Source organism: Calonectris borealis, chromosome 1 (assembly GCF_964195595.1).
Source record: "Calonectris borealis chromosome 1, bCalBor7.hap1.2, whole genome shotgun sequence".
In the NCBI taxonomy this organism is placed as follows: Eukaryota; Metazoa; Chordata; class Aves; order Procellariiformes; family Procellariidae; genus Calonectris; species Calonectris borealis.
In genome coordinates this window covers 132332746-132360200 of record NC_134312.1, presented here as the reverse complement: position 1 = coordinate 132360200, position 27455 = coordinate 132332746, and the positions used below count along the sequence as shown (strand labels likewise).

Sequence of the window (27455 nt, the reverse complement as noted above, 5' to 3'; positions counted from 1 at the left end):
ATCCTTAATTTCCTCTTTTTTTTACAGAACCTAATCAAGGACATCATGCTAAGCCACATTTTTATATGGTTTTCTTACTGCAGTCCCTTTAGAAGTTGCTAATCCATAGCCAGGAAAATACAAGACAAAGAAGGAAACATCTAAGTGAGAAGTAATTGCTTAGCGGAAACTCCATATCAAAAAAGGGGTGTAACCAACTGCCTGATAACTACTTTAATAGGAGGTCTAAACTGCTCCTTGGCATGGTGCAGGAACAAAGATGTGAAACGTTGGGTGGGGTACAAGAGTTGATTTAATATAACATTTCTCATCTCCTCCTTAACTTTTAAGTAATAAACTTTCCAAAATATATTCTTGGCAATTAAAAAAGGAAAAGGAAAAGAGGAAAAAAAAAGTGTTGAATGTCAGTGTTGGTAGCTGAAATAACAAGGCGTAGCTTCAGCCTCTATGTATGTTTGTGTTTTAACTTGAGTTACTTCAGTAAGTTAGCTTGACACAGAGTTATTCATTTGTGGATGACCACAACCTTGCTATCAAAAGTTGTAGCAAGATGAAGAACTCTTGCATAGAGAAACATATATATGGCTGACCAGACCTTGGAAGCCAACTTAATCTCTCCTTCCTAAAGAACTCTTAGTGGAACTTTGTACTTCATTGTATATGTCCCTATTTGACACTCAGTAGATTAAAAAAACCCCAGTCTTTAAAAAGCTGATTATTACGCAAGTTCTATGTTCTGAAATATTTATCATATTAAAGAAACTATTAATCTTAAAGTGATAACATGGCTTGGCCAGAAAGCCACATTTTTCATATTTGATATTCTTTGATGGTGTGATATAGATTGAAGTATTTATTCAGGCAATATATTAAAAAATTATGTTACTTAAAATAAATTATTTGAACATCTAATCTGTGTTATGGCCCCTGAATGTTCCTGAGCCTTAGGCAGAAAGGGAGTTTGGGTATTCGTGCAAAGACCTGTGTATGGCCTTGGTTACACAAAGGTATCTTCAGTCTTCTAGAAGCTTCATTTTTTGTTCAGGGACAATTGAAACAGAAGATCTTCCAGTTGATAATGGGTAGCAAGTGTAAGAATTAGTTTTGCCTTACCAAAAAGTGGTAGGTGTAGCTATATAATGTACTGAACCCTGCATTAAGTATTACCAGGTTTGAGTGCAAAGCTTTTTTTTTTCCCTTTTTCTTTTTTTTGAAGTTGCAGACACACAAGAGCCTACGACTTTGCAGGTGTCAGCTTCAAGAAAAGGTAGAACATTTTCTGTATCGGAGAAGGTTTTTGATGCTTTAATGGGGAATTCCAAAGAGAGGAATGTCAATGGGTCAGTGGAAAATAGCTGAGAACTACTGGGTGGTAGATTTTTTGCCTGCATATCTCTGGCTGATTGAAGGAACGGAACAAGAAACGTTCATTTCAGGGTTCTTCTAGATTTGCAAAACTTAATGTGTGATAGTTAAAAATCTTGGGTTTTGTAAGATTTATAATGGCATGGGGGGGGGGAATCTCCCATGGCTTTCTCTAGCTGTCTGAGGATGGATTCAAACTGAAAGTATATCATCATTTCCCCTTTAATTTCTTTTCTATCCTTTGTTTGAGGGTCACTTAGGTTTCTTTTTCTGCTCTCAGAGGAATCCATAAACAACGTGTAACTCACTTTGATCTCCTGGCTATACAAAATGGATGAAATCCTAGCCTGGTGAAAGCAGTGGCAGATCTTTCCTTGGACATCAGCAACAGCAGGATTTCATGCGTTGTGGAGGAATGTACAGAAGACAATTGTAGATAGACAAAGATATGTCAAAAGCAGAGACTTGTGGTTTTAGTTATGACCCAGATCCAGGCAACGGAACATTTAATATTTAGGTTAAAATTTCTTGGTTCCTTATAGAACTATCCTGGGGAGGACTGAGGTACTCTTACTTCCAGTTAAGCATTCCTGGCTGGACCAGACTGTCCCTGACTTGAAGCTAGCCTTTCATTTGCAGATACACTGCAGGCATGTTAAAAAGTGCCTCTCCTTGTTTAGGAACAAACACTTTTAGTGTCGATGGGCCTCTGAGGAAGCTCTTGGAGTCCTTCAAAATGGAAAAAATGGTTTGACTGTGGCACCTGTTGTATGAAAAAAAGCTATCTCAAACTGCAACTCTTTCAGCCTTATGTCAGGTCAAAATTACAATGTCTCTGTGAGTTAATAAATGTTTTTCACTTACCATAACATTTCCTGCAAAGCTGTTTATGTTCCTGATGAATTTTTTCCCTTTTGATTGGTGGCCTTAATTAAGAGTTTAGGAGCACTATTGTCTTACCATTGAAATGCAAGTGGCTTTTTGTGAATAATTCAGAACTGGAAGTCTGAGGCAAGTAAATCAGTGCCTATTACCTGTGGTGAATGTTGATTGTGAACCAAGCAGTTTCTTGTCCTCTCTCTGAAGTCTGCAGAACAATGATATACAGCTGTTTGGTTGGGGGTTTTGGGGTTTTTGTTTTGTTTTGTTTTGTTTTTTTTCAAGTGACCATGCAGGAAGCAATAAATTAAAAAAACCCACAAAACTACGCAAACATTCCTAAATCTCAGCACTGCAAAGGAGCTGATTTAAATTACATGACTCATTTGTGAACATGTCTTCCAGGCCTTTTAAATTTAATTTATGTCTGTGGAAACCAGTTTATAGATTAAGTCTCCACACTGATCCTGGCCCAGTGAGACACCTCCTTCAGACTAATTTGCTGCGCTAAGCTTTCCAGCGTGGCTATTTTCTGAATGCCAGTCAATTTAAAGTGAGGAATTTCCAATGTGGCGAAGAGAAAGAAATGGAGGCCTTTTAGGAGGATATGGTGTGTGGGTTTTTAAAGAACATCAGACAGACAGCAAACAAAATAACTTGGCAGTGTAAGCAACTTTTCCCAAGATAATCTGCAATGTTTTTTTTTTAGAAAATAAATTCTTTAAGTAAAACCAGTAAGGTAAAAATATCTCAGTATGGAAATTTATACTATTTGACCATAGGATAGTCCTTTCAACAAATCCCAGAAGTTGGTGTTGAGCACCTGCTGTCGGTGTTGAGTGGCTGCTGTCCGGCACAGAGGACCCTGTGCCACAGGGCTCTCTAGGGCTGGTTTCTCCCACCCTTCAACAGGTGCTCAGTTAGGACCACTGGGATGGCTTGGATGTGGCCCATGAAATCTGTAATGTAGCTGCTGACACTCATTCTGTATTAGCTGACCTGTCTTTTGTGATTTCTTCCTTCAGAGATAGCTGGTTGAGAGCTGTCCCAAGTGAGAGGGAGAATACTAGCAGTAATTAAAAAAAACCCAAACAACCTAGAGGGTATTTATGTTATTGCCTCCAACTATACAAAACTTCTTATTGTATAGTTGCTCCTGGATAACAAGATAGCAGCAAACAGCAACAGCACTGTTTTCTGCTACCAATGGATCTCTTTTCAACGGTGCAGACATTTTTTTTCCAGTGATCCAGAGATTTCCTATAATGGCTTATTCATCTAAATGTAAGGAAAAATTTAAGTGGCACAAGCCAGGTAAACCTCTCTGGGCAACAAGTTAATAGCTTTTTGGTAAAATGAAGTACCTGAGCCAAAGGTGGAGAAGCCAGGACTTTTTCTAGGCTTTGTGGCTGTTCGAAATGAAAGTTGTATTTGTAATGGGTGATTTTGGGAAACCATGAGTACAGAAAGGAGATAATTTTGGTTCCCAAATGAGGTTTTAAAGCAGCACAGTAACTGAGCCACAGGATTCCCACAGCATATCCCTGGTCGGGAGACCAGAGCAGCATCCTCCTGCGCTGGAACGGGAGTGGAGCTTATGGCACGCTAGCGTTCCACGTGCGGCACAATATTCCCCCCGGATTTACAGTGAACCTCTGTTTTGGCTGTTGCCTGCAGAAGGATGATATGTTCATATCTGCAGGTATTGAATTTCAAAATTACTATATGACTATACTTTGGGCTGGTAATTTTGCAGAAAGAGGATTCATACCTTGGGAGGCATAGCAATCCATGGCATCTGATTTCCCATTTTCTGACTAACAAAAAAATTACGCAAATACATGTTGAAAGTATTAATATAATGAAGTAAAGCTTAATGCTGCCATTTAGTATGGAGCGCCACCTATATTGTAACAATTGGGGATCTTACAATCTTCTGGTTTAAATGCAGTTTAAACTCTTGTGCCTAATATTATAATGACATGTGTTATCCCCTACAGTATAATACTGGGAGGCTAGAGGGGCAGGGTAGGGGAGGGGGGAATATTGCTCAAAAGATTAAGATTTATTATTGAAATTAGATTTATGAACAGAGGCTCTCACATCTCCATAAGATGATTTTTGGTTTTGTTATAGTTTGTGTACAGTTACGTTAGTTGACTTTTGGAGGATCTCACATGATGTGCTTATCTTTTCATATACAAACTCAGAGAATTTACAAAATGCTGAAACTGGAAACAAACAGCATTGTCAAATGTGGTGTATATTAGGGCACTGAGCAGCATTAGGAAGCACTTTTGTAAGCACAGCTGTTTGAATGCCATTTCCATGAGAACTTCCATATTGAAAAAATGGATATTCGAGAAAAGGATTGGGGAATTTCTTCTCAAGGGGTGAAGGGGAACCCTAACACATCAGTGTATCAGTTGGGTTTATTTGTGTAAACACGGCATCCTTTCATGAAATTGGTGTTTGGGAATATTTGTTTGATTTACTTGATCTATGTTCCTTGGGAGTTAGAACCTATATGAATTGATTAATTACTAAATCTTCATGAATTCCTGTGGACATGCATATTAATTACATCCTCATTAATGCAAAATTAATTCATACTGATTAAATGTTCTATTAGAATGTCAGAGGAATTAATAATGATGGGCTGGTTATTTTCAAGAGTCACTAGTCTGTGAGATGGACGCTGCCATCAAGAAATAGGCCGATGGGCATTAATTGTATCAAATACGAAACATGTTTGCCTGAATTGATTAATGGTGTGTTGATCATCATTAAATGCCTTTTTAAAAAAAATGACAAAACAAACAAACAATCAACCCTCTCCCCCCAAACCCACAAAATAAAACAAGGGGTGGGGGAGCCACAGTTTATCAAAACAAGGCAGGCCTGGATTAAGGCATCAGCTCCACAAAGGGAACTCTGAGGAATGAGCTCCTGGAGCTGCAGAATACATTGGTAGTTTTTATTGGGGGGAAAAAAAAAAAGTTAATGGTTTGAAAACATGGAAACTATTACATTTAAGGCATAACTGAGGCTGTGTAAGCCAACACAAGGCCTTCCAAAAGGGACCAATAGCCCCATTCATTGGCATACTGGATGCTTCTGCCTTCCAAAGAGGTGGGAATATACAATATACATGGCAGGTGGTAGGACAATCGGAGTTGTGTCTAGTATTCTGCATTATTTTATATTTCTGTGTGAACAAGGAGTTCGCCTTTATAAAAGTTGCTTATTTTGAGTCCTTATCTACTCCAGTAAGATGATTCTGGTGACCTGATTATTTACAATGGGGAACTGAGAGAAAAAAGGTGAGAAAGTAGTAGAAGGCTGATTAAGGAGGGAACACAAAATACGTGAAAGTGGAAATAATATATGCTTTGGTAAAATTTAAAACCTACATTATAAGCACCAGAAAAGTGTATTGACTTGTTATTTTATTTTATTTTAGACTCAAAGGGAAAAGCTTTATTTAGGCAAGGATAGCTTTATGCATTCAGAGAAAGATTTTTGCAAGCCTTTGATGCTGACTTGTGCTTCCGTATATATATTTAGCAAACAGTAGAGAAATCTGGACCGTAATGCATTAGAAATTCAAAATAGGTGTTTATAAAATGCATTTAAACGATTTTTGTAGTACATTAGGCTCTGACTGCTTCCTTTCCAGTCCTCTGAAACTGAGCGATGTTTACAGCCACCAAGGAAAAAAAGGAATAAGAGCCTTAACGTCAGTAAGGTGCTGGTATTTTTAAAAATTACTTAACTACAGTGGTGAGAAAATTCTTCATGGTTTGTCTTTTTAGTTGCGAGGGAGTGAAAATTACATCTTTAAACAATGTATTTTCTTATTTTGGAATCCTGGAAACAAACTTTTATTTAAAAAACAATCATTTGCAGCTCACTTCTTGTAAAGAGTGTGGTGGGGATGAGGACTCCAGACTCCACGTGTCGGACTGTGTACCAGACACTTGAACTAGCAAGAAGCACTGCAGAACAATTAGCAGAACTGGTGGTTTACAAAAATAAATAAATTTAGATTGGTTCATATTTTAAGGAAGCCTCAAAAAACAAATATTGCTATCAATTGTTAATAGAGGAAATGGGTTGTACTGTACACTAAAGCTGCATAGCAGGAGAAATTCTCAGAAAAACATGTGTTTTAAAGGAATTGAATTTAATCAGGCCTTGAAATTGTGTATTTGCAGTTGGGTTACATTGGTGTCAGAAGAGAGCTGTTGGTAGGCTTTTGTGCCCTCCACTTATGTTTGTATCTGTGGTGTTTTCCAGGCAGGCGAGAACTTGCTCTGCTCTTCTCCCAAGGCTTCCTGATGCAAAGCAGCTCTGAAATGGAAGCTGGGCAGGTGCATTAGTGTGGGAGTTTGACCTGTGCTAATAAACCTGCTAAGAGGGATGAAGTTGTACTGAAACATGAAATGTGGCATCCTACAGCAGGAGATGTCCATGTCTTTTTCAGGAGAGTGCTCTGAGGGAACAGATTTAACTCTAAGAATAATCTTGGCTTGACTATACTTGTCTTGTTCTATATATATACTCTTCACCCTCCCCTCTATACCCCTCTCCAGCTATAGGGTTCAGGTTTCCAAACTGATGAGAATAAAAATATATATATCAGATTTTCTTCTTCGACGATCTCGTAACCTGGACTGTTTGTGTTGCAGTCTATTAAACTCATATTTTCATGTAGCAAGACAGGGAAGCTACCATTGGTCAAGTGATCACAAACAGTCTTGTGTATAATTTTAGATGCTGTGGCCAGTGCTTTTATTTTGGGGTAGAACATTGTGCACCTCATAGGCCTTCATCCACAAAACTTACCACTGCCATCTCTCCTTCGCTTAACTTTGGGCTCTGAAAAAAAGGAATTGGAAACCAGATACTCTAAATGAACGTCAGCTGACCCCAAACCATTCTGAAATAATCACTCTTGGAATATGTAAGCTCACATTACTGTAATTAAGTCTACATTTGTCTAGCTGTGATTTCCGTAACAGCAGCGTGGTTCTGAAGTTTTTTTGTGTGCCCTTTGGCATCCTGGCCAAATCATTGCTCCGTGAACTGTCCTGAACTTCACTTCTTAAATCCAGTGTGCTGGGAGTTTGAAGTAAGGGCAGGGCCTTCATGACACAGTTGGAGTCCTTAGGTACTCTTACTGGCACAAGTGCAGTTGGTTACTTGAGTTTTAGGGGTTAGGGTTGCTTTTCAGGAACTCTTCTGCCATAGCTCTTTAGTGTGAAGAAAATACAGGATTTAAGGGTTACACATTCTTAATGAGGACTAGATTAATCGTAATTATCTTATGGCTCAGGGACCTCAGGGAATGACATTCTGCACACAAGTGTTGTGTGTTTGGTTTGATTGCCAAAATCAAACCAAGGTTTGCGTAGGTTTTTCTCTACTTTTAAGCTGAGATTCCTCACAGGACATCCTTAAAACATCCTGCTGCTGGCATCAGAGGATCTCCTGCAAATTTCCAAAAGATAACTTGGGTTTTGCTTCTCCACAGAGGTAGGACATAATAGCGCTCACCTGGGAAGGAAACAAAGCTTGTGACTGATAGCTGGAGATGGGTGAACAGGTCTTTTAATTATTCTTCTCATCACTTTAGAAACCTGACCCCTCCAGCTGCTCCAGAGCAGCATAGAGGGGAGGGTGAAGAGCAGAGCCTTTATTGCTCAAGAATTGAAAGAGAAATCCACCTTCTCTGTCATCAGGTATTTGCAAAGAAAATCTCTTTCCACAAGCAGAGTTCCTGCATTTTGGTCTAAGAAACTGAAGTTCATAAATATGCAATATGGAGCAAATATCTGGTTGCTAGCTACTGCTATCCAAACCAAAGGGAGAGCATGCTGTGCATGAGGCTTTGATAGGGCCTTACTGTGGAAACAGTTGACGAGAGAACATCTTCTGCCTTTGGCCCAGTGAATGACTAGGCATGGGTTTCTGAGAAGCCCTTGGGCTGCTTTCTGGATCTGCTCCTGAAAACAATGCATTACAAATTGCGTTCAGTTGTAGCACTGAGCAACATCTGGGCAATGCTGAGCAACTCCCACTGTCACTGACATTAGAGGGACTGAGGGGCATTCACCATCTCCAAAGGATCAAGCTCTTTGAATGTTTGGATCAAGTTCAGCAAGCTTTACACTGATAAAGGAGGACCGTTCCAATCAGTAGGACTCTGACATGAGTTAGATAAGGAGGAATTAATCCTCTGTGGCTCACTTTCTTTATCTGCAACAATGGATAATGGCTGTATCTCCTTGGTCCCACATGTCTAAGAGTGCTTCGAGATCCTTATCCAAATGTATAGAGTGCAATGCCAGGAGTAACTATTAGATTATCTCCTATGAACTTTCTTGTATCACAAACAATTACATTACCCATGTAATGCAGCTCAATAGCTTGCTCTGGGATAAAACATAATTCACATTGGGCTAAAGCTTATCTTCCAAAAAAGCATCAAGTCTTGAAGATGTTAAGGGGCAGAGGAGCCACTGTCTCCTCTGGTTGTTTGGCTCCAGTGGTTAATCACTGTCACTGCTGAATTTGTCTTCATCTTCCAAGCCTTGGCTTTCCTTGCACCTTTTTTCAATAGACTAAAGACCTCTTTGGCACCAAGCATTTTCTAATGGTGAAGTACTTTCATACTGTAATCCCATCACCCTTCCGCTATCTTTTGTGAGACAAAGCATGCTCCTTCACTGCATGGCTTTTTCCCCCCGCTTCTATTTCTCAAGCCACTCCACCCAAAGAAAAACCCAAATGGTTGTGATGTTCTTCTGTACCCGGTCCAGCTGTCCAACGTTGTTTTTAAAATATGGACAGCCGAAGGGCAGGTAGTGTTCCAGTCTGTCTCACCAGCCTGTGCACAACAAGATCATCTCACCACTTTCATACTTGTCTGGTTTTTGCAGTCCAAGACTGCTGTTTTCTCTAGCATCGCCCTGGGAGTTCATGCTGAATTACTTGTCTGCTTCTAGCTTTTTGCTCCTCCAGGGTTAGAACTTTCCAGGAAATGGGATGTCCTCTTGGGGTTCTTGTATTGAATTTTTTTTTTTTTTTGTTTAAAGTCCGAGCATATTCCCGCTGGGATATTTGCACATGTAATTGTTTTTCATCAAGATACAAAGCATTACAATATATTTCAGATCATCATCAGATATCACTGTGCAAACACTTCAGTTTGCATTTTCCACATAGATCAAATGTTTGTAAAAGGTTAAGGACAAAAATTAATGGGAAAAAAAAATGCTAGTATCTTTATTAGCACAATGTATTCTCCATATCTAGGGTTGGAAAGTGCAGAGAAAACTTACATTTTTCTCTCTAGAACAAGAAATAAGCTTAGCAAATCACTAGTGTCTCTCAGGAATGCAACCCAACTGTATACATAGAAAACTGATAGCATACAGAATATATACAATCTGCAGATCAGGACACTGATAAATTGAATCAATATTCCTGATCTGAATAAATGGCATGTATCTTTCTTTTCCCTGCAAATCTGTACAATCCCCTTTTCATGCACTCCAAATCAGAAGAAGGAAAGGTACAGGATTTCTCAGTGCCATAAATAAAATATGGTGGTTGAAAACCAGAGTGAAGCTGTGTAAGACAGTAGGCTGGAAAATCAACAAGGGCTAGAAATGGAAAGTATGATTAAAGGTAATACTTAGCCACAAGACTATCCTTAGCAGCTTTAGAATAGTATGCAGTTAAATAAACATACACACATACACACTGGCAAAGCTTACTTGGTAAAGTGCCTTGCTCTCACTTTTAACAGCGATGATTGCTATTTACTGTAGGGTAGTGAACCACAGGAAGCTGGCCTTTTTTAGCCCTCTTGCCCTGGAAAAGCACCGTCTGAAGGCAACTCAATATAAATCTCCTTCCTTCCCTTCCCAACCCCAGCTCCCCACCCCCCCCAGCTGTGGCTTTTTTTCCTGTCTATCTGAGCATTTACAAATCGGACAACTGAGGATCATTCCCAGCTATGGCATGTTTTTTGTTGGCGATGCTGAGTCTTTGTGTTTTGTACAAGAGCCAGGGAGAACGATGATGCAAGCCCGCCCGACCTGGGCTGCCAGAAGTATAAAAACTTTGATTTGCAATGGGAACCTCCCCACCCTCAGCCCCTTGGTAGAAGAAAATGAATGATGAAGCAATTCGCAACCTCAGAAAGTTTAGGATGTCATGAACACCTTTAATCAGTTTCTGACTGTGCAAGTGGTAGTTGCTTGATGAGATGAGTTATTTCAGCGCTGCGGAGCAGAATTACCAATAGGTTTTGACACTTGCCATAATTGTGTTTTATGTGAAGGGAGACATAAATCTCGTGTCTGGGCATTCTGTGCATATGGAAACATGGACAATGAGGTGCTGAGATTGGTACTGCAGGCCAAGATCCCTTTTATCCTGAAGGGAATGACTTCAGAATCAATTTGAAAGTGAAAGAAACAAAAGATGTGACTGAAGAAGAGCTGCTTTGCTAGAACAGTCGCTCAAACATGTACTTTATATTTGGTTAGGGAAACATGATTGCAGGCTGTATATTAAAGGTGGCTTAAGCTATGCTGGTTTACTTTGCTCGTCCTGGTGATTTTTGGGTCTGATATTCCACTTTGCGTTTGCGGCAGGCTAGTGATATAAGTCAGTAGCAGCAATAAGTTGTTAAATTGTGGTTGCTGTTACTAATGATCCTGTGCTCTTTCAGAGGGTTGTAAAACAGCTTAGATTGTGGTCTTTTTTTAAATCTCTTCAGTAGATTGCTATTCCATCTCTAGCACTGTAATATTTAACTGGGAGCTAACAAATGAACTATTATTTAAAGGGTTTTTTGTCAATATCATTGGAGTGCTGTGTGTGTCCTAGTCTGGTCAAAGCAATTTGTTCCTGAAAATTCTTATTTAAAGTTGAAGCTAAAAGATGCTGGAAGAAGCTGGATAAAATTTCTTTCACAATCAGTGAATCAGGATATATTTTTTGGTCTATTGAAACTGTCTATAGATTCAAGTTGAATTTAGTTAATCTTTGGAGTCCTAAAATGGAAGATTACTTTTGGAAGTCGGAGCTTTTCATTTTGAAACAAGAAAACTGAGTTAAGAAAAAAAAAGAAAGCTGCAAGAAGCACAAACTCAATGTCCTCCTTAGCGCCGAGCGAGCTGTTTTAGTCAAAATGCTGGTAACCCTGATCTCCCTAACTTGGCCACAGTTTTTAATTCCAGCCATTGGACTTTAGAAAAATATATTAGACTGAACTTCTCAGTGGATTTGCATGAATACACGCAATCCCCTAGCGAGGGGTGAGAGCAGACATTTGGAAAGGCAGAGTAGGGAACTGAGCAGGTCTGTGGGTACCTCATCAGGCTGAACATTAGCTGATCTGGGGTGGTCTTTCTCTTCCTATCCCTTGAAAGACCTCATAAGTTTTGCTTTCACTGTGGTGTGCAAACAGAAAATACCTGAAGTTATTAAAACTTTTCAAGGTGGAAAGACAGTCCTCCCAGCCAGTTAAAGTTAAGAGTTGAATTTTGGCAGAGGGGCTGGATTTGCTCTCTGTGGGTCACCGGCTGGCATTTTCCTCAGTGTAGATGAGAGCCTAAATGCCACATCGCATGTCAAAAGATGGAGCGCTGTTCGGAGAGTGCCTCTCTGTGCTGGTGAGAGCACAAGATTGCCCTGAGGCGGGTCTGTTCAACTTGCAGAGGTCCTTGGAGAGCAGAGTCTGAGCCGCAGCCCTTCAAAACGCTGCACTGCAGAGCTCAGCATGCACTGACCCATGCAATTAGATATGCTCAGTGCAGGAGCAGGGCTGTGGCAGCCTGCTACTACAGCCAGGCTACTCACAGTACCTGACATTGCTAATTTAAAGATAGCTTGATGTGTTTCCATTGATTTCAATCACAGTAGTGACTTTCTTTCCATGGATACAACCACCTGTATAGATTACCCATATTTTTGATTAGTATGCATCACTTCTTGCCTTTTCTTGCTCTTGTTCTTTAAGAAGAATTTAAATATTCAGGGATGTGTAAAATCCATATATATCTGTGAGTTAAATAAGAAGAGAATTTCTAAACCTTGTATTTGGATTTTATATTAGCTAATGCAGAAATCAGGTGGATCTGACCAGTGCTCCAGGTTTGAGCTTCTAAATCTTTCTGGAAGCTTGAGGCTAAGGCTGAGGAACCTCTATAGCCTAAAGAGCACTCACTCATGGACCACATCCCCTATTTCAGTGTTTGCAGGATTCAACCATCTTATTAAGGCTTTCATGTTTGATCACTGGATTTCCCGTCATCAGAACCAAAAATTTTCTTCATAAATTAATTCTGAGCAAATCGGCAGCATCTACCCCACCTCATTCTTTGCAATAGTGCAGGGAGTGTTACAGCTTTGTTCTGTCCCATAATGAGAGGGTTTGATGGGAAAACACCAGGTCTGATTTTAACAAGATTTTATGCAGGTGTATTCCTAGAGTTGATTTTATTTTATTGGATCTCATCCTCTGTATCTCTCCGGAGCTTTGGCTGGGCTTTAGCCCTTGAATTTTATTAGCTTAAAAAATTCATAGCTGTGCAGCTCACTGGCAAGGAACAGAAGTTATTGCAATGGTTTTAATAGGAGTGTATTTTTTCATCCTTAGTTTTATGTAGGTTTCATTTATAGTTTCTTTTAAAATGCTGTTCTTAAAACATGAACACGTCCAATTATTCTGCTAAGAACTGTGCACACTAGAGATATGTGTCAATGATTGGTATTATATTGTATTTAACAAGCTGAGAAATATTAACAATTTGAGGATTTGAAATCAAAGCTACTGGGAATCCTGTCCAGCGGTATTTTTAGGGAAAAGCTTATCCATAACTAAAAGGGAATGATCTTATTACATTTTTCAAAGATCCAAGCAAATGAAGAGGGTTTTTTTGGGGTTGGTTTGTTTGTTTGTTTGTTTGGGTTTTTTTAAGGAGAAAAGTGATTGGAAGGAAAGAACAAGTGGCATTTGTTCGTCACTATGGTATTCTTTGACTAATAAACAGTTTGATGTCAGGAGTATGGTCCCCCGAGTTCTCACATGAGCACAGGTGGGGAATATCTGAGAGGTGTGGCATGGCAGCTTCTTCAAGGTGCTAGGGAAATCCTGGGAAATAAGTGTCTTTAAATCCTACCTCCAGCAGCGAGCTCCTGATACTGAGTGGAGCCACACAAACCCAGACTGTTCTCAGCTACAGAATCTAGTGGTACCACCAGCTGGACTTTTGCCTCCTATGAGAGGCGACATTGGAGAGAGGATGCTGGTGAGATGCTGGAAAGGGCAGGGGCTGGAGAGTGAGCAGCTGCTGCCCATTTGCAGGAGGGTGCTGCTCTTGGATGGCAGCACCGCCACCTCTTCAGTACTCCACATCACCCCAGCCAGTACCGGCAGAGAAGAATAATGTTGCATTGACACCTGATTAAGCTCCGTGTGGACGCAGTTTGGTTTTGCCATGGCTGGAGTTACCAAGTCGCAGTGGCCTTCTGCTGACTTTGGCAGGCCACTGGGACTCCTGGGTTGCACTTTGTTCCCCTTTTTGTGTGGGGCATGCTTCTTAGCTCAGGCACAGCACCACACAGGGACAATCTGCACTGTGCCTTTGGCTCATTTGAAACCCAGAGCACTGGGGAGTATGGTATAGAGAAGGCACTCTTGAATTATTCAGGGCTTTTTAGCTCTGGCTGAGCATACAGCAGGAGGGACTTGGGATAGTTCCAGCAAAGCCACTCTCTCCAGTGGTCCCAGTAACAATAAGGTAATGCTGTGCAGGACCTGTTTAGGTCTTACAAAACCAGGTGAGGTCTGACAGGGTTTGCTAGCCCTGCTTCTGTGTTGTGCCCAAGTACTACCCTGCTTTTCTTGGCTGTGGAAGTGCGCATGCTGTGCTGCACTTGAGCTGATAGATCTTGCTGAAGCTAAGCTTCCTCTGCATTTAGCCATAATATGTGTATCTGCAGCTGCATCATGGCTGATTTACAACTTGGATAAAATGGCTTGAGGCAGCTGAGAGCAGACTGCTGAGGTTCAGATGCACTTTTCATGCTATTTCACTTCCATAACATGAGGAATGCAAGGAATGCAGAGAGATGACAGCTTAGAAAAGCTAGTTTGGCTTTCAGACACCAAGGACATTGACACTTGTAGTGTGAAGGAGCTATATAGCGCAGCTTTTTAAATAGTAGTTGGATACTTGGGCTTCTGTGTCATTTACAAGTCTGAGGCTGTGTGCGTTTGACAGACAACAAGGCAGTTCTCCACTGCTTGCTTTCAGCAGCAACAGAGCTGGCAAAGTGAACGCCAGTGGTCTTGCTCCTAGGATCCTGTCACCTTCTTTGTTGGACCCCGATTTCACAACGTACCAGCACCAGACGCTGAGCCACTTGAAAGAATTCCTGACTCCCTGTCCTGTGCACTGGTTCCCACCCTTGCCCCACGATTCCCTGTCCTCTCCGTTTGCTGAGGGGGACTGTTTGTGCAGACGAGTAATAAACAGTATCTGTCAACTGGCTTTAAAACAGTCGTCTTAAAAATAAATAAAAAAACCTTCCTTCTCTGTTGGGGATTGAAAAAAGTGCAATTATGTCTGTGTTACTGCTTAAGAAAATACATGTGGAACCTCATCCTTAACAAAACAAATGCTATGATTAAAGCAAATGCTGAGACAGGCAAACAGTTCCTACGTTTTCCAAAGTATTGAAAAAAAAGTATTTTCCTTTTTTCAGCTTTGCTTGAGAAACCCATCAGTAAAAGACGAGACAGTGAAGCTGTACAGAAGGCCAAGATCCTTTACACATCCTGCATGAATGAGAGTAAGTTGCTGTAAGGTGATGTACACTAGGTTGGGACACATCACTACCTTTATGTAGCTGCATGGGTGAAAGATGAGTTGAGAGGGAGTGGACTTTGTCCTTCAGAGTGCCCTTTGTCCTTCTGACTCTTTCAGACTTTATTTCCTGAGCAATTTTCTTCCAATACAGCCTGAGACTTACTGTCAGCAATTGAGACAGTCTGCCCCACAGCCTCGGTGCCGAGATGCTGACCCCTCTAGCTTTGATTATGTACAATAACCCCCTCTCAGAACCAGTGAAGTTTGTATACTGGTTCCTAAGTGAGGAATGTTTTTTTTTAATTGACTTAATTCCAGCCTCTTGCCTTTTTTGAAAGGAACTGATTTGCCTCTCTTGTCCTTGATTCAGATAAACTGGGTTGGATTCCTGCACTTCTATGCTCACAGGCAGAGCAGAGGCTTTGGGTTTCAGCTATTGTGTTTTGTCTTGCCTAGAAATTGTCACACTTTGACATTTCAGATAAAATTGAAAAAGCCGACGTGAAACCCCTGTTAAGTATACTGAGGCACTCACCGTTCCGCTGGCCTGTGCTGGAATCCAACATTGGACCTGAAGGGCTGTGGTCAGAAAGGAAGTTTAGCTTAGTCCAAGCCTTGGCAACTCTTCGTGGTCAATACAGTAACTCTGTCTTCATTCGTTTATATGTGGCTGCTGATGACAAAATCTCCAATCGGTATATCCTGAAGGTAAAATATAGCATATCTAATAGGTTACTTTGCATGGTATTTTGTGGTCTCATTTTTTAAAAAACATGCTTACATGCCAAATGTTTACACTTGATTATTGTTGCTATTATCTACTGACTTACAGATGTTCATAGGTGCCAATTTATGGGAATGTAGAAGCCACTAGGAACCACACGCTATTGAAAAATAGTTCTGTACAGGATGTTTTCTCCTTTCAAATGGCAAAAAAAGGTAAAATATATTCCCAGTGGACCAATATCCAGGATCTATGTGCGTGAAAATGAGAGAGGTGGATATCCAGTCCTGCGAGTGTTCTGGGTGCTGCTTACTCATGAATTGCATGCAAAATGTTTTTTGTCTGTGAAGATGAAGAATGGTGCATCAGTAGCAGATATTTTGAACTTGAGCTATTTTTTTTTGAGATGGAAACACATTATCTTGTGCTTATACAGCACCTTACAACATAGATGTATCCCAAGCACTTGTAAACCTGAAATACAGAATTTACATTTTTACTGAAATGCTATTGCTTTTGGAGCAAAGCATTACCAGTTTGTTAACAGTGCATGGCATTACACAACAGTTTAGATTAGATTAGTGAAAAAAAGACCCAAGAAATGTTGCCTCACTGTAGTCTGACAAAACTCTGGAGACAATTATAACTATTATTGTGAGATGTCACCATGGCAAGTCTGAATGCCTGGGCTAAATGCATTGTTGTTTAAGAAGTAGAGATGAGTAGCCAGAGTAGACCAGCCCTCCACTGCTACAAGAAAATAGTTTATGAAGGCAAGAGAGAATGGACAAAGAAGAAAGTTATGATGCCATTCATCACAGCAAAATAGGATCTATGATCCTTACATTGCTAGCATCTTGGCTAGCTGGAGGAATACAGCCAAGAATACATTGTATTTGGGGATCAAACAACAGTTAACTGTGGTGGTACTGGAGTGGATGTTGATTCTGCATCAGTTCTTGAAAACGTCTTTTGACTAAGGCATTTAACTGGTATAAAGTTGAAAGGTAACTTTTCTCCATCTCGAGGACATTTTCCTGAATAGTCAAGTCAATAGCAGACCAACAGTTCGCTGTGTTAAAGATGTCATTCTGCTAAGGTGCTGTTCAGATCCTATCAGGATTGCTTCAGCTGGAGATTTGTTTAAAAGAACTGAAACAGTAGAATCAGGAGAGGTATTTAGGTGTCTCCTGTCATAATATTTCAGTCCAAGTCACCTGTCAGCGAAGGGCTGAGCAGTCATATCCTTATTGCTGGTCTCCTGGAAATGAATTATACCTAAACAGCATCTTCACTCAGTGTGTTTAATGGCACCTAGGAATTAGGTATCTAAATAACTGAAGCACTACATGCTGTGAATTAATGTATTATTCTGCAAGGTATTCTGTTGTTAATTTGATTAAAAATTCGATCTGCAGAATGCATCAGCCAGTATTCTACTTTGTCCGTGTTTCAACAAATTCCCAGGGGTGCAGATGTACCATGGAGTATTTCAATCTGCTTGTGAAAATGGTTCTATTGCAAAATCCTTTTTGTTCAGCATTGCAAAATCATGAATGGATCAGAAAAAAGTAGAAATTCCAAATAAAACTTTGTTCAACATTCAACATGATCTTTTTTCTTGGGAGCTGAAGAAGTTGGTTAACTTTTTTGTTTATTTCTCATATTTGCGCTTTCTTGGTTTCAATGCATTGTCAAATCCAACTCTTAAGCCAGGAAAATTTGGATGACCATTTCATGCAACAGTCACATAATGGAAATAGACCAAATCATCTGAAGTTAACTATTACTAGGACACACATATGCAAAGCATAAGAGTATATTCTTTTTGCTTCCACAGGCTGAAAAAGAAGGTGATACTGATTTTCAGAGAATCAGAGCTGCATTGAGCATCGCAGCTACGCTCCTTTTAGTGGATGATTTGTCTTATTTGTTTATGGAATATTTTAAAGGTTGAGAACATCAGCCAATAGAGGAAAAGATGACATTTATTCATTCATTTTAGATTCTAAGTTGTATTTATTTAGGTCATTTTTATAAATGTAGAAAATTGAAATATAAGTGGTGCAGGATTTAGATTTAAAAGGTCATACGAAATTGTATGAATAAATCTTCACTAGACTTATCTTTTAAAAACAAATACAGCATCAAAATAATAATTTTAGAACACCAAAACTGTTGTTTCTGCTCCAATCCGTATCTTATTCAGAGTTTGGAAGCTGGTTGAATTATGTTTTCAGCTTCGGCTTCCATAGCCTAACCTAACCTGATCGTGTTGAAGTGTTTTGGGAAATCTGTTTCCAGTAGTAATTTTAAAATATATGCCACGCTGTGAATTTTGCCTGGTTATGAACTTGAAGCACTATGCAAATACTCCCATGTAGTCATTTCATTCAAAAGAGTAAGTGCGGATCTCAATGAACTTTAAGGACTGGTTTACAAATTACATTGAGGACCTTATTTCAATATTAGGGTGACTGTAGACCAACAAATTTGATCCATGTTTAGATCAAAAGACAAGTGAAAGTCAAAGATCCACCTGGACCTATCAGACATCTTTAGCTAATGTACTAGAGGCATAATAATTTGCTGTTCATGCATGCAATCTTTTCTGTGACTGGTATCCAGCTGTTTCAGTACATCTGTTCAAAAAGCCAAATACAGCACTCAGTGCTGGTCTAAGGTGAAGCTCAAAGGTGTAACCTCAGTTTCAGTCAAAGGTGGCTAATGATGCTTTCCAGATACTCAGCAGCTAACATGCTCCAGCACCTAATGGGCGTTTGGTCCATACACTAGACTAGTGTTTGTCTCAAGCTGACTCTTGTGCCCCCGAAATATGTATAGGATGAATGGTCGTCAGCACCAACCATTTGATCCTGTAGACGCAGTCCTATTGCATCACCTGCTCGCTCATGGAGCCATAAACACACAGATCATGTAGGTGATTCTTTGCTGTAGTAGGTGGCTCAGATTTTGCAGGGGGCATTTGAGGATCCCCAGATCACAGTAATGTGATTTAGTAATGTCTGTCAGCACAGTATAGCATTTTTCTGTTGTTTTGAAATCCTGTGGAACGCAGACTGGTGCAGTGTATTATTTTTTAGATATTTACACACATCTATCATAATTGCCAGCAAAACATGAACTCTTCCAAGGTTGCTTATAGGGCTACCTTTGAATTCTGATGAATTTACCTATTAACTGCTGCTTGTTGTTATTTTTAACAGCTCGACCAAGCAAGCCTCTCTCTTGCATCTCGTGAGGATTACCTAGAAAACACCACAGAAGCCAAATCTGTAAGTATTATTAACTGGAAATCAGAATGACCATTTTTCCCTCAGTTTTTTTTTCATTGTTGCTTTTGTTTTGTTGAGCTCCAAACTTGAGAAAGGGTTGTGGTTAGTTTGGATTTGGATTTTTCAGGATATCTTCTATTAGAAAACACCACCACTACAAGCACCACTACCACACACACTCTTCCAAAGTTTCTCAAATGAAGATTTTTGTAAGATTTGGGGTCCCCCCTGCTTTTCTTCCCCCTTGGAAGGGGTCTCTAGAGTTCATCTTGACCAACCCCTCTTCTCAAGCAGGGTTATATACTTCTCAAGCAGGGAATATACTACTAGTGACTGGCCTCCAGCTGGACTTTGTGCTGCTGATCACAACCCTCTGGACCTGATCACTGAGCTCATTTTCAGTCTACCTCACTGTGCACTTCTCTAACTCACAATTTTTCAACTTGGTGAATGACCACAACTGCTCTCCCCTCATCCACAAAGATATTAATGTAATTGTAGGAGGTTATCAGGCTCATTAAGTATGATTTCCTTTTCATAAATCCATGCTCAGTACTCCCGATCACCTTGTCCTTCACGTGTTTGGAAATAGTTTCTGGGAGGATTTTCTCCATCACCTTCCCAGGGATTGATATGAGGCTGACCAGCTTGTAGTTCCCTGGATCTTCCTTCTTGCATTCCTTGAAGATAGGGGTGATACTTGGTCTCTTCCAGCCTTTAGAAACCTCTCCAATAGCTATGACCTTACAAATATTACCCAGAGTGGACTTGCAATGGTATCAGCCAGCTCCCTCAGCACTCCTGAGTGCAACCTATCAGACCCCCTGGATTTATTTATGTCCACTTTGCTTGCTAATCTGATCCTCTTCCACTGAGGATAGGCCCTCCTTGCTCCAGACTTCCCCTCTGGTCTCAGGGGCCTGGGATTCCTGAAGGCCAGTCTTACCAGTAAAGACTGGAGCAAAGTTAGCAGTGTGTCTTGGCCTTTTCAGTGTCATTTGTCACCCTGCTCCATTTAACAGCAGATCCATGTTCTCCCTAGTCTTCCTTTTGTTGTTATGTACTTGTAGAGTCTTTTCTCATTGGTCTTCACACCCAGATTCCACTTCAGGTTGGCCTTGGCTTTCCGAACCACATCCCTGCAAGATTTGTCAGCAACTCTATACTCCTGGGTCACCTGTCTGTGCTTCTACCTCTTATACACTTCCTTCTTATGTTTTAGTTTAGTTAGGAGCTCCTTGTACACCCATGCAGGACTCCTACCACCTTTGCTTGATTTCCTACTTGTCAGAATGGACCTTTCTTGACCTTGGAGGAGTTCAGACAGAGCTTCATGCATTTGCCCTGGTCTCTCACATAAAGGACAATTCCCCCTCCTCACCTTCCTAGCATTGCATCCTGTATCCATCCCATTGCAGCACTCCAGTTGTGCAAGTTATCCCACTATGTTTCTGTGATCCCAGTGAGGTCATAGCCCTGTAACTCCACACAGACTTCTAACTCCTCCTGTTTGTTCCCCATGCTGTGTGCATTAGTGTAAAGGTATTTCCAAAGGACACCCAGTCATGCTGATTCTTCAGTATGGTCTTGAGAGCTTTCCTTATAAGGCTGTCCTGCAGGCACTTCCTTCTTTGCATACCTACCCTCAAAGGGGTTCCATTTCAGCTCTGTTTTGTTGATTGTTATGTCCTCTCTTTTCCCATCCCAGGCCCTTGGCTTGCCTACCCTATCCGCACCTTTCTTAGTAGTTTCTTGAGGAATCACTCCCTTCCCCATTGTTTCTAGTTCAAAGTTCTCCTTACCACGTTGGCCAGCCTGTTGGCAAAGATACCCTTGCCCTGTTTAGTCAAATGGATCCCATCTCTTCCAAGCAGCTATGAATTCTCAAAGAGGGTGCCATGATCATAGAAACCAAATCTCTGCTGCTGGTGCTAGCTGCACAGCCAGGTGCTAACCTGCAAGATCTGTCATGTCTTCCTCAGGCCCTTCGCCCTCACCAGCAGGATCAAGGAGAACACCACCTGGGCCCCATGCCCTTGACCTCTGTCCCCATAGCCCTGTAGTCATGCTTGATACTTCCCAGGTCACCCCTGGCAATAGCATTGGTGCCTACCAGGCAGAGTAGCAGGGAATTGTAGCCAGAGGTCTGGATAAGCCTTGGTAGCCTCTTCACCACGTCCTGAATGCGAGACCCCCAGCAAACAGCAAACCTCCCTAGATGACAGATCAGGTTGGTGGATGGGGGCCTCCATCCCCTGCAGTAGTGAGCCTCTTACCACTGTCATTTGCTTCTTCCTTCTGGTGGTCCTGAGGGGCTCAGGCTCAGCCACAGCGCTCCAATTGATAGCACTTCTGGGTCCTCATCAGCTACAAGAGCAGTGGACTTCCAGCCTTCATTACAATGGGAGTTTCCACTTTCCAGCTTCATAGGCACAGGCTCCTCCTGCTCTTCTGCTGCAGCTGAAGGTTCAGGCTTTTGAAGCTGCAGAGTCTCAGGGGAGGTCTGGTTAACCTTTCTCATCTCCTCTGAGGCTGTGTGATCTGCTGTGTGTCCTCTCACAGCTCTCACTTGGCAGCACAGCTCCTCAGCAACTGCACACCTCCTGCATGCCAGAAGACCATATGCCCCAGCCTTAATAAGAGGCCTCAGGCACTCCCTGCAGAGCCTGAGACTTGCAGAGTTGCATCCTTCCTTATGAAGCACCATCTGGGTCCAAGAGTCCGATAACAAAGAGACAGTTACACCAGCGGTGCCTGGGGATCATGTCCTGTGGTGTGTGACCACCATATCTAAGGACGGGTATGCCAGACAAAGTTTGCTGGCCTTTTCTTTGTGAACTGCTGCATCTGTTGTCAGCCTCTGGGGGCTGTGCTCTGGGCCTGGCTCTTATGTAGGCCTCTCTCTGGCACGGGCTCAAAGAGCGCTTGACCCTCCCTGATCAGGAGTCAGCTAGAAGAAAGGCTGTGGGCACCCTTTGATCAATCACAGCTGCCAGAATTAGCAGCTGCTGGAGCTACCCTCACCTTAGCTCCTACCTGACCTGGTGGCAGCGGGAGCCCTCGCGTCCCTCGGGGGAGACCCAGGAGTTCCCAGATGGTGGACAAAGTGCCCAGAAGCTCAAGAACATTTCAATAAAGTGGAGCCCAGAAGCCATGTCTGTGGGCTGCCTCTTAGGCTCAATTAAGCCAGAAGGCTGAGCATGTTTCAAGAGCCACTGCAGGTTATTATCATCAACTTAATCTGAATTCATTTAAGGAAGGGAACAAGAGTTCCTCAACAGATTTCAAGTATTCATCTCCTCTTTCCCCCCATCTTTACGATTTCTCTGTTACAGCTTAGTTTCTTGCTGCTTTTCTATGGACAGCAGTCGTGAACAAATGATATTTATCACAGGCTTTAATGTATCAATATTTGACAATGGCAGCACCTTTTTTCCCCTCACTTGATGAAGGCCTGTGGGCAGTATCCCAGCCCAAAGCTCAAAGAAAACAACCTCTTGGGTTGTCATGGGGGACAAGTCATTGCTACTGATTAAGTTTTTACAGTTTTGCTTCCCTTTTGCATTCCGTGAGAGGTTAGTAAGTTTTTTAGCCATACCTATTAGACTAGATGATGCCAGGATACAAAGAATTGTATCTACTAAAAGATTAAAGGTGGAAATGCTTTGGGATATGTTTTTGCTTTTGTTGGACTGTGGGCCAGTAGGAGTTCATGAGGAACAACCTGATCCCTCCAAAATCTCTGAAAGATTGTACCGGGGGGGGAGGTAGCACAGAAATCACTACAGTATCATTACATACAGTGTATTTTGCTAATATTTGTGTTGCACACAGAGACTAAAATGTGCTTTATTATGATAGCCCGGGGAGAGCAGAGCAGAGCACTGTAGCAGGTACATGTGTTGCAGTATCATGGCAGGAATAGAGGAGAGAGCTCAGTGGAGCATCCCTTTATCTCCCTATCTTCTCAGCCACTAAGCTTGTACTTGTATACAAGTACTTTTTCAGTCCTGCGCTGATTACTGTATGAGTTGGCATAAAATATTGGTGTACACTCATACACGTTGTCTAATCCCATTGTAAGAGATGTGAGCATTGTAAGTCTAATCCAAAAGTGTCATCTGCATTTCCTGAGATTTATACCCCGTGAACCACAGCAGGTATCTCTGTCTGTCACACACAGTATGTTTACAGTGTTATTTCTCCTTTTTACCTTTATGACAGCAGGCATTCAAGGTAAGGAAAGCACAACTTTGGTTGCTAGGGCATGAAAGTACAAAGTATTATTCTCCTTGCTATAGCTGGGCATTTCTGGTCTACTGCTACAGCTGTGCTCAAGAGCAAATCCAGCAGTCATTTCACTCTTTTTGTTTCTTTACAGTACCGAGATGCCTTTTTGCAGTTCATGGTTGATACAGCAGTGCTTCTGGGCGCAAATGCTTCACGAGCTGAATCTGATATGAAGTCGGTTCTAAGACTGGAAGTTAAAATAGCTGAGGTAGGCAATCTAATGCGGGATTGAAGCTAGCTTTTACAAAAAATAGTGCAATCCTTTTCAAAGTGGAAAGCCATTGTATCAACAGCCTTAGCAATAGCGTTTTTTGGAAGTAGAAGGAAAGGAGCAGAACCTGATGAAGAAAGGATGAACAATATTCCTCCCTTAGTTAATTGTTAAACTGATTATTTTATTCTCAGGGGAAAAAAACTTAGCCAAACACTCTTGGTCCTTTAAATTGTTAATATGTCAAAGGCTTGCTAGAGATAAGCCTGGGGGTGGCATGCCAATGTTTGAGGGACGGTGTACTAGCCCTCAGTGGAGGTAGGGGATGGAGATCCATGTGGCAGCAAAGATGCAAGGGTTATTGATGTGTTAGAAACCACGGAAGCACCTGAGAATGGTCACGTAGGAATTAGGGCTTTTCCCCACAAAAAGGTGGCGGGATTAATAGCCCAACTGAAGTGCATCTACACAAATGCACTGGAAGCTATTGTGCAGCTGGAAAACTATGATATAGTTGCAATCACAAAAACATGGTGGGATGACTTACACAACTGGAGTGCTGCAATGGACGGCTATAAACTCTTCAGAAGGAAAAGGCAAGGAAGGAGAGGCGGTGGGGTAGCCCTGTACGTTAGGGAGTGTTTTGACTGTCTAGAGCATGATGACCGTGACGATAGGGTTGAGTGTTTATGGGTAAGAATTACGGGGAAGGCCAACAAGGCAGATATCATGGTGGGAGTCTGTTATAGACCACCCAACCAGGATGAAGAGGCAAATGAAATATTCTATAAGCAGCTGGGAGAAGTCTCACAATCGCTAGCCCTTGTTTTCATGGGGGACTTCAACTTAGCAGATGTCTGCTGGAAATACAATAGAGCAGAGAGGAAACAGTCTAAGAGGTTCCTGCAGTGTGTGGAAGATAACTTTCTGACACAGCTGGTGAGTGAGCCAACTAGGGAAGACACCCTGCTAGACCTGTTGTTTGTGAACAGAGAAGGACTTGTGGGTGATGTGATTCTTGGAGGCCATCTTGGGCACAGCGATCATAAAATGATAAGAGTTTTTGATTCTTGGAGAAGTAAGGAGGGGGTCTAGCGGAACTGCTACCTTGGACTTCCGGAGGACAGACTTTGTCCTGTTCAGGAGCCTGGTTGACAGAGTCCCTTGGGAGGCAGTCCTGAAAGGCCATGGAGTCCAGGAAGGCTGGACATTCTTCAAGAAGGAAATCTTACAGGCGCAGGAGTAAGCCATCCCTGTGTGCCAAAAGACGAGCCAGCGGGGAGGAAGACCAGCCTGGCTGAACAGAGCTTTGGTTGGAACTCAGAAAAAAAAAAAGAAAGTTTATGAGCTTTGGAAGAAGGGGCAGGCAACTCAGGAGGACTAGAAAGATGTCGTGAGGTTATGCAGGGAGAAAATTAGAAGGCCCAAAGCCCAAGAGACAATAAAAAATGTTTCTACAAATACATTAGCAACAAAAGGAGGGCTAAGGAGAATCTCCATCCTTTATTGGATGCTGGGGGGAACATAGTGATAAAGGCTGAGGAAAAGGCTGAGGTACTTGATGCCTTCTTTGACTCAGTCTTCAATAGTAAGACCAGTTGTTCTCCGGGTACTCAGCCCCCTGAGCTGGAAGACAGGGACGCGGAGCAGAATGAAGCCCCCATAATCCAAGAGGAAATGGTTAGCGACCCACTACACCACTTAGACACACACAAGTCTATGGGACCGAATGGGATCCACCCAAGGGTACTGAGGGAGCTGGCGGAAGTGCTCACCAAGCCACTTACAATCATTTATCAGCAGTCCTGGCTAACCGGCGAGATCCCAGTTGACTGGAGCTTAGGAAATGTGATGCCCATCTACAAGAAGGGCTGGAAAGAGGATCTGGGGAACTACAGGCCTGTCAGTCTGATCTCGGTGCCAGGGAAGGTTATGGAGCAGATCATCTTGAGTGCCATCACGCAGCAAGTACAGGACAACCAGGTGATCAGGCCCAGTTAGCATGGGTTTATGAAAGGCAGGTCCTGCCTGACTAACCTGATCTCTTTCTACGACAAGGTGACCCACTTAGTGGATGAGGGAAAGGCTGTGGATGTTGTTTATCTGGACTTCAGTAATGCCTTTGACAGTATTTCCCACAGCATTCTCCTAGAGAAACTCTAGGAGTTTCATGGCTGCTCATGGCTTGGGTGGGTGTACTCTTTGCTGGGTAAAACACTGGTTGGATGGCCAGGCCCAAAGAGTTGTGGCAAATGGAGTTAAATCCAGTTGGCGGCCGGTCACGAGTGGTGTTCCCCAGGACTCAGTATTGGGGCCGGTCTTGTTCAATATCTTTATCAATGATCTGGATGAGTGGATCGAGTGCTCCCTCAGTAAGTTTGCAGATGACACCAAGCTGGGCGGGAGTGTTGATCTGCTGGAGGGTAGGAAGGCTCTGCAGAGGGACCTGGACAGGCTGGATCGATGGGCCGAGGCCAACTGTGTGAGGTTCAACAAGACCAAGTGCCGGGTCCTGCACTTCGGTCACAACAACCCCAGGCAACGCTACAGGCTTGGGGAAGGGTGGCTGGAAAGCTGCCCGGAGGAAAAGGGGTGCTGGTCAACAGCCGGCTGAACATGAGCCGGCAGTGTGCCCAGGTGGCCAAGAAGGCCAACGGCATCCTGGCCTGTATCAGAAATCGTGTGGCCAGCAGGAGTAGGGCAGTGATCGTGCCCCTGTACTCGGCACTGGTGAGGCTGCACCTCGAATACTGTTCAGTTTTGGGCCCCTCACTACAAGAAGGACATGGAGGTGCTGGAGCGTGTCCAAAGAAGGGCAACGAAGCTGGTGAAGGGTCTGGAGCACAAGTCTTATGAGGAGCGGCTGAGAGAACTGGGACTGTTTAGCTGGAGAAAAGGAGGCTGAAGGGAGACCTTATCGCTCTCTACAACTACCTGAAAGGAGAGTGTAGCGAGGTGGGTGCTGGTCTCTTCTGCCAAGTAACCAGCGATAGGACAAGGAGAAATGGCCTCAAGTTGCTCCAGGGGAGGTTTAGTTTGGATATTAGGAAAACTATCTTCAGCGAAAGTGTTGTCAAGCTCTGGAACAGGCTGCCCAGGGAAGTAATGGAGTCACCGTCCCTGGAGGTATTTAAAAGACGTGTAGATGTGGTGCTTAGGGACATGGTTTAGTGGTGGACTTGGCAGTGCTAGGTTAGCGGTTGGACTCAATGATCTTAAAGGTTTTTTCCAACCCAAATGATTCTATGACTCTATAGTTTTGAGGTTGGGCAGAATTTGAGTACCTGCTGAACAGCTATGTTGTGAATACATTACCATGTATTCAAGAAGCAGACTGGGCTGGTTCTCTGAGGAACAGTCTAAAAACAGTGCAAGACTGGCGCTTGGTAGTGAGAGGGCGGTTGTTACAGCAGCACCACAGTTAGCTCCTGAGCTGCTTTCACGGGGCACCCTTGGAGAGGGGACGAGAAACTCCGTAAGTTTTAATTTAGGGGACCAACTGAATTTAGTAAAGCTAAGCAGATTTAAATCTGATACTCGGTTCTGACCGATTTACTTGGCAAAATTTTTGCCCCTTTTTGGAGTTTAATTTATGCATTAGGACTGTTGCAGGCTGAAGGAGTGTTTCTGCCTCCCTGTATCCCTGTTTCAGTATGACTACTGAAGGAATCCCACTCCTGGGAGCTGCAAGTCCACTATTGTTTCCACTTCTTCTAAAGCTAGAGAGAAGAGTTAACCTCAGTGTTGGGAAACCAGCAATAGTTAGGGCTACGAGCTTGACACTGATTTGCAGAACT

The 27455-nt window shown here is 42.3% G+C and overlaps 1 protein-coding gene across 1 annotated transcript in view; it reads left to right on the top strand.

Moving 5' to 3' along the window:
* PHEX (phosphate regulating endopeptidase X-linked) overlaps positions 1-27455 on the top strand; it is a 111205-nt gene that overhangs the window by 9594 nt on the left and 74156 nt on the right. The window contains exons 4-7 of the mRNA XM_075175032.1: positions 15034-15120; positions 15619-15845; positions 19089-19157; positions 23539-23655. Of these exons, the coding sequence (XP_075031133.1) occupies positions 15034-15120; positions 15619-15845; positions 19089-19157; positions 23539-23655 (500 nt within the window). The remainder of the gene's footprint in view (positions 1-15033; positions 15121-15618; positions 15846-19088; positions 19158-23538; positions 23656-27455) is intronic.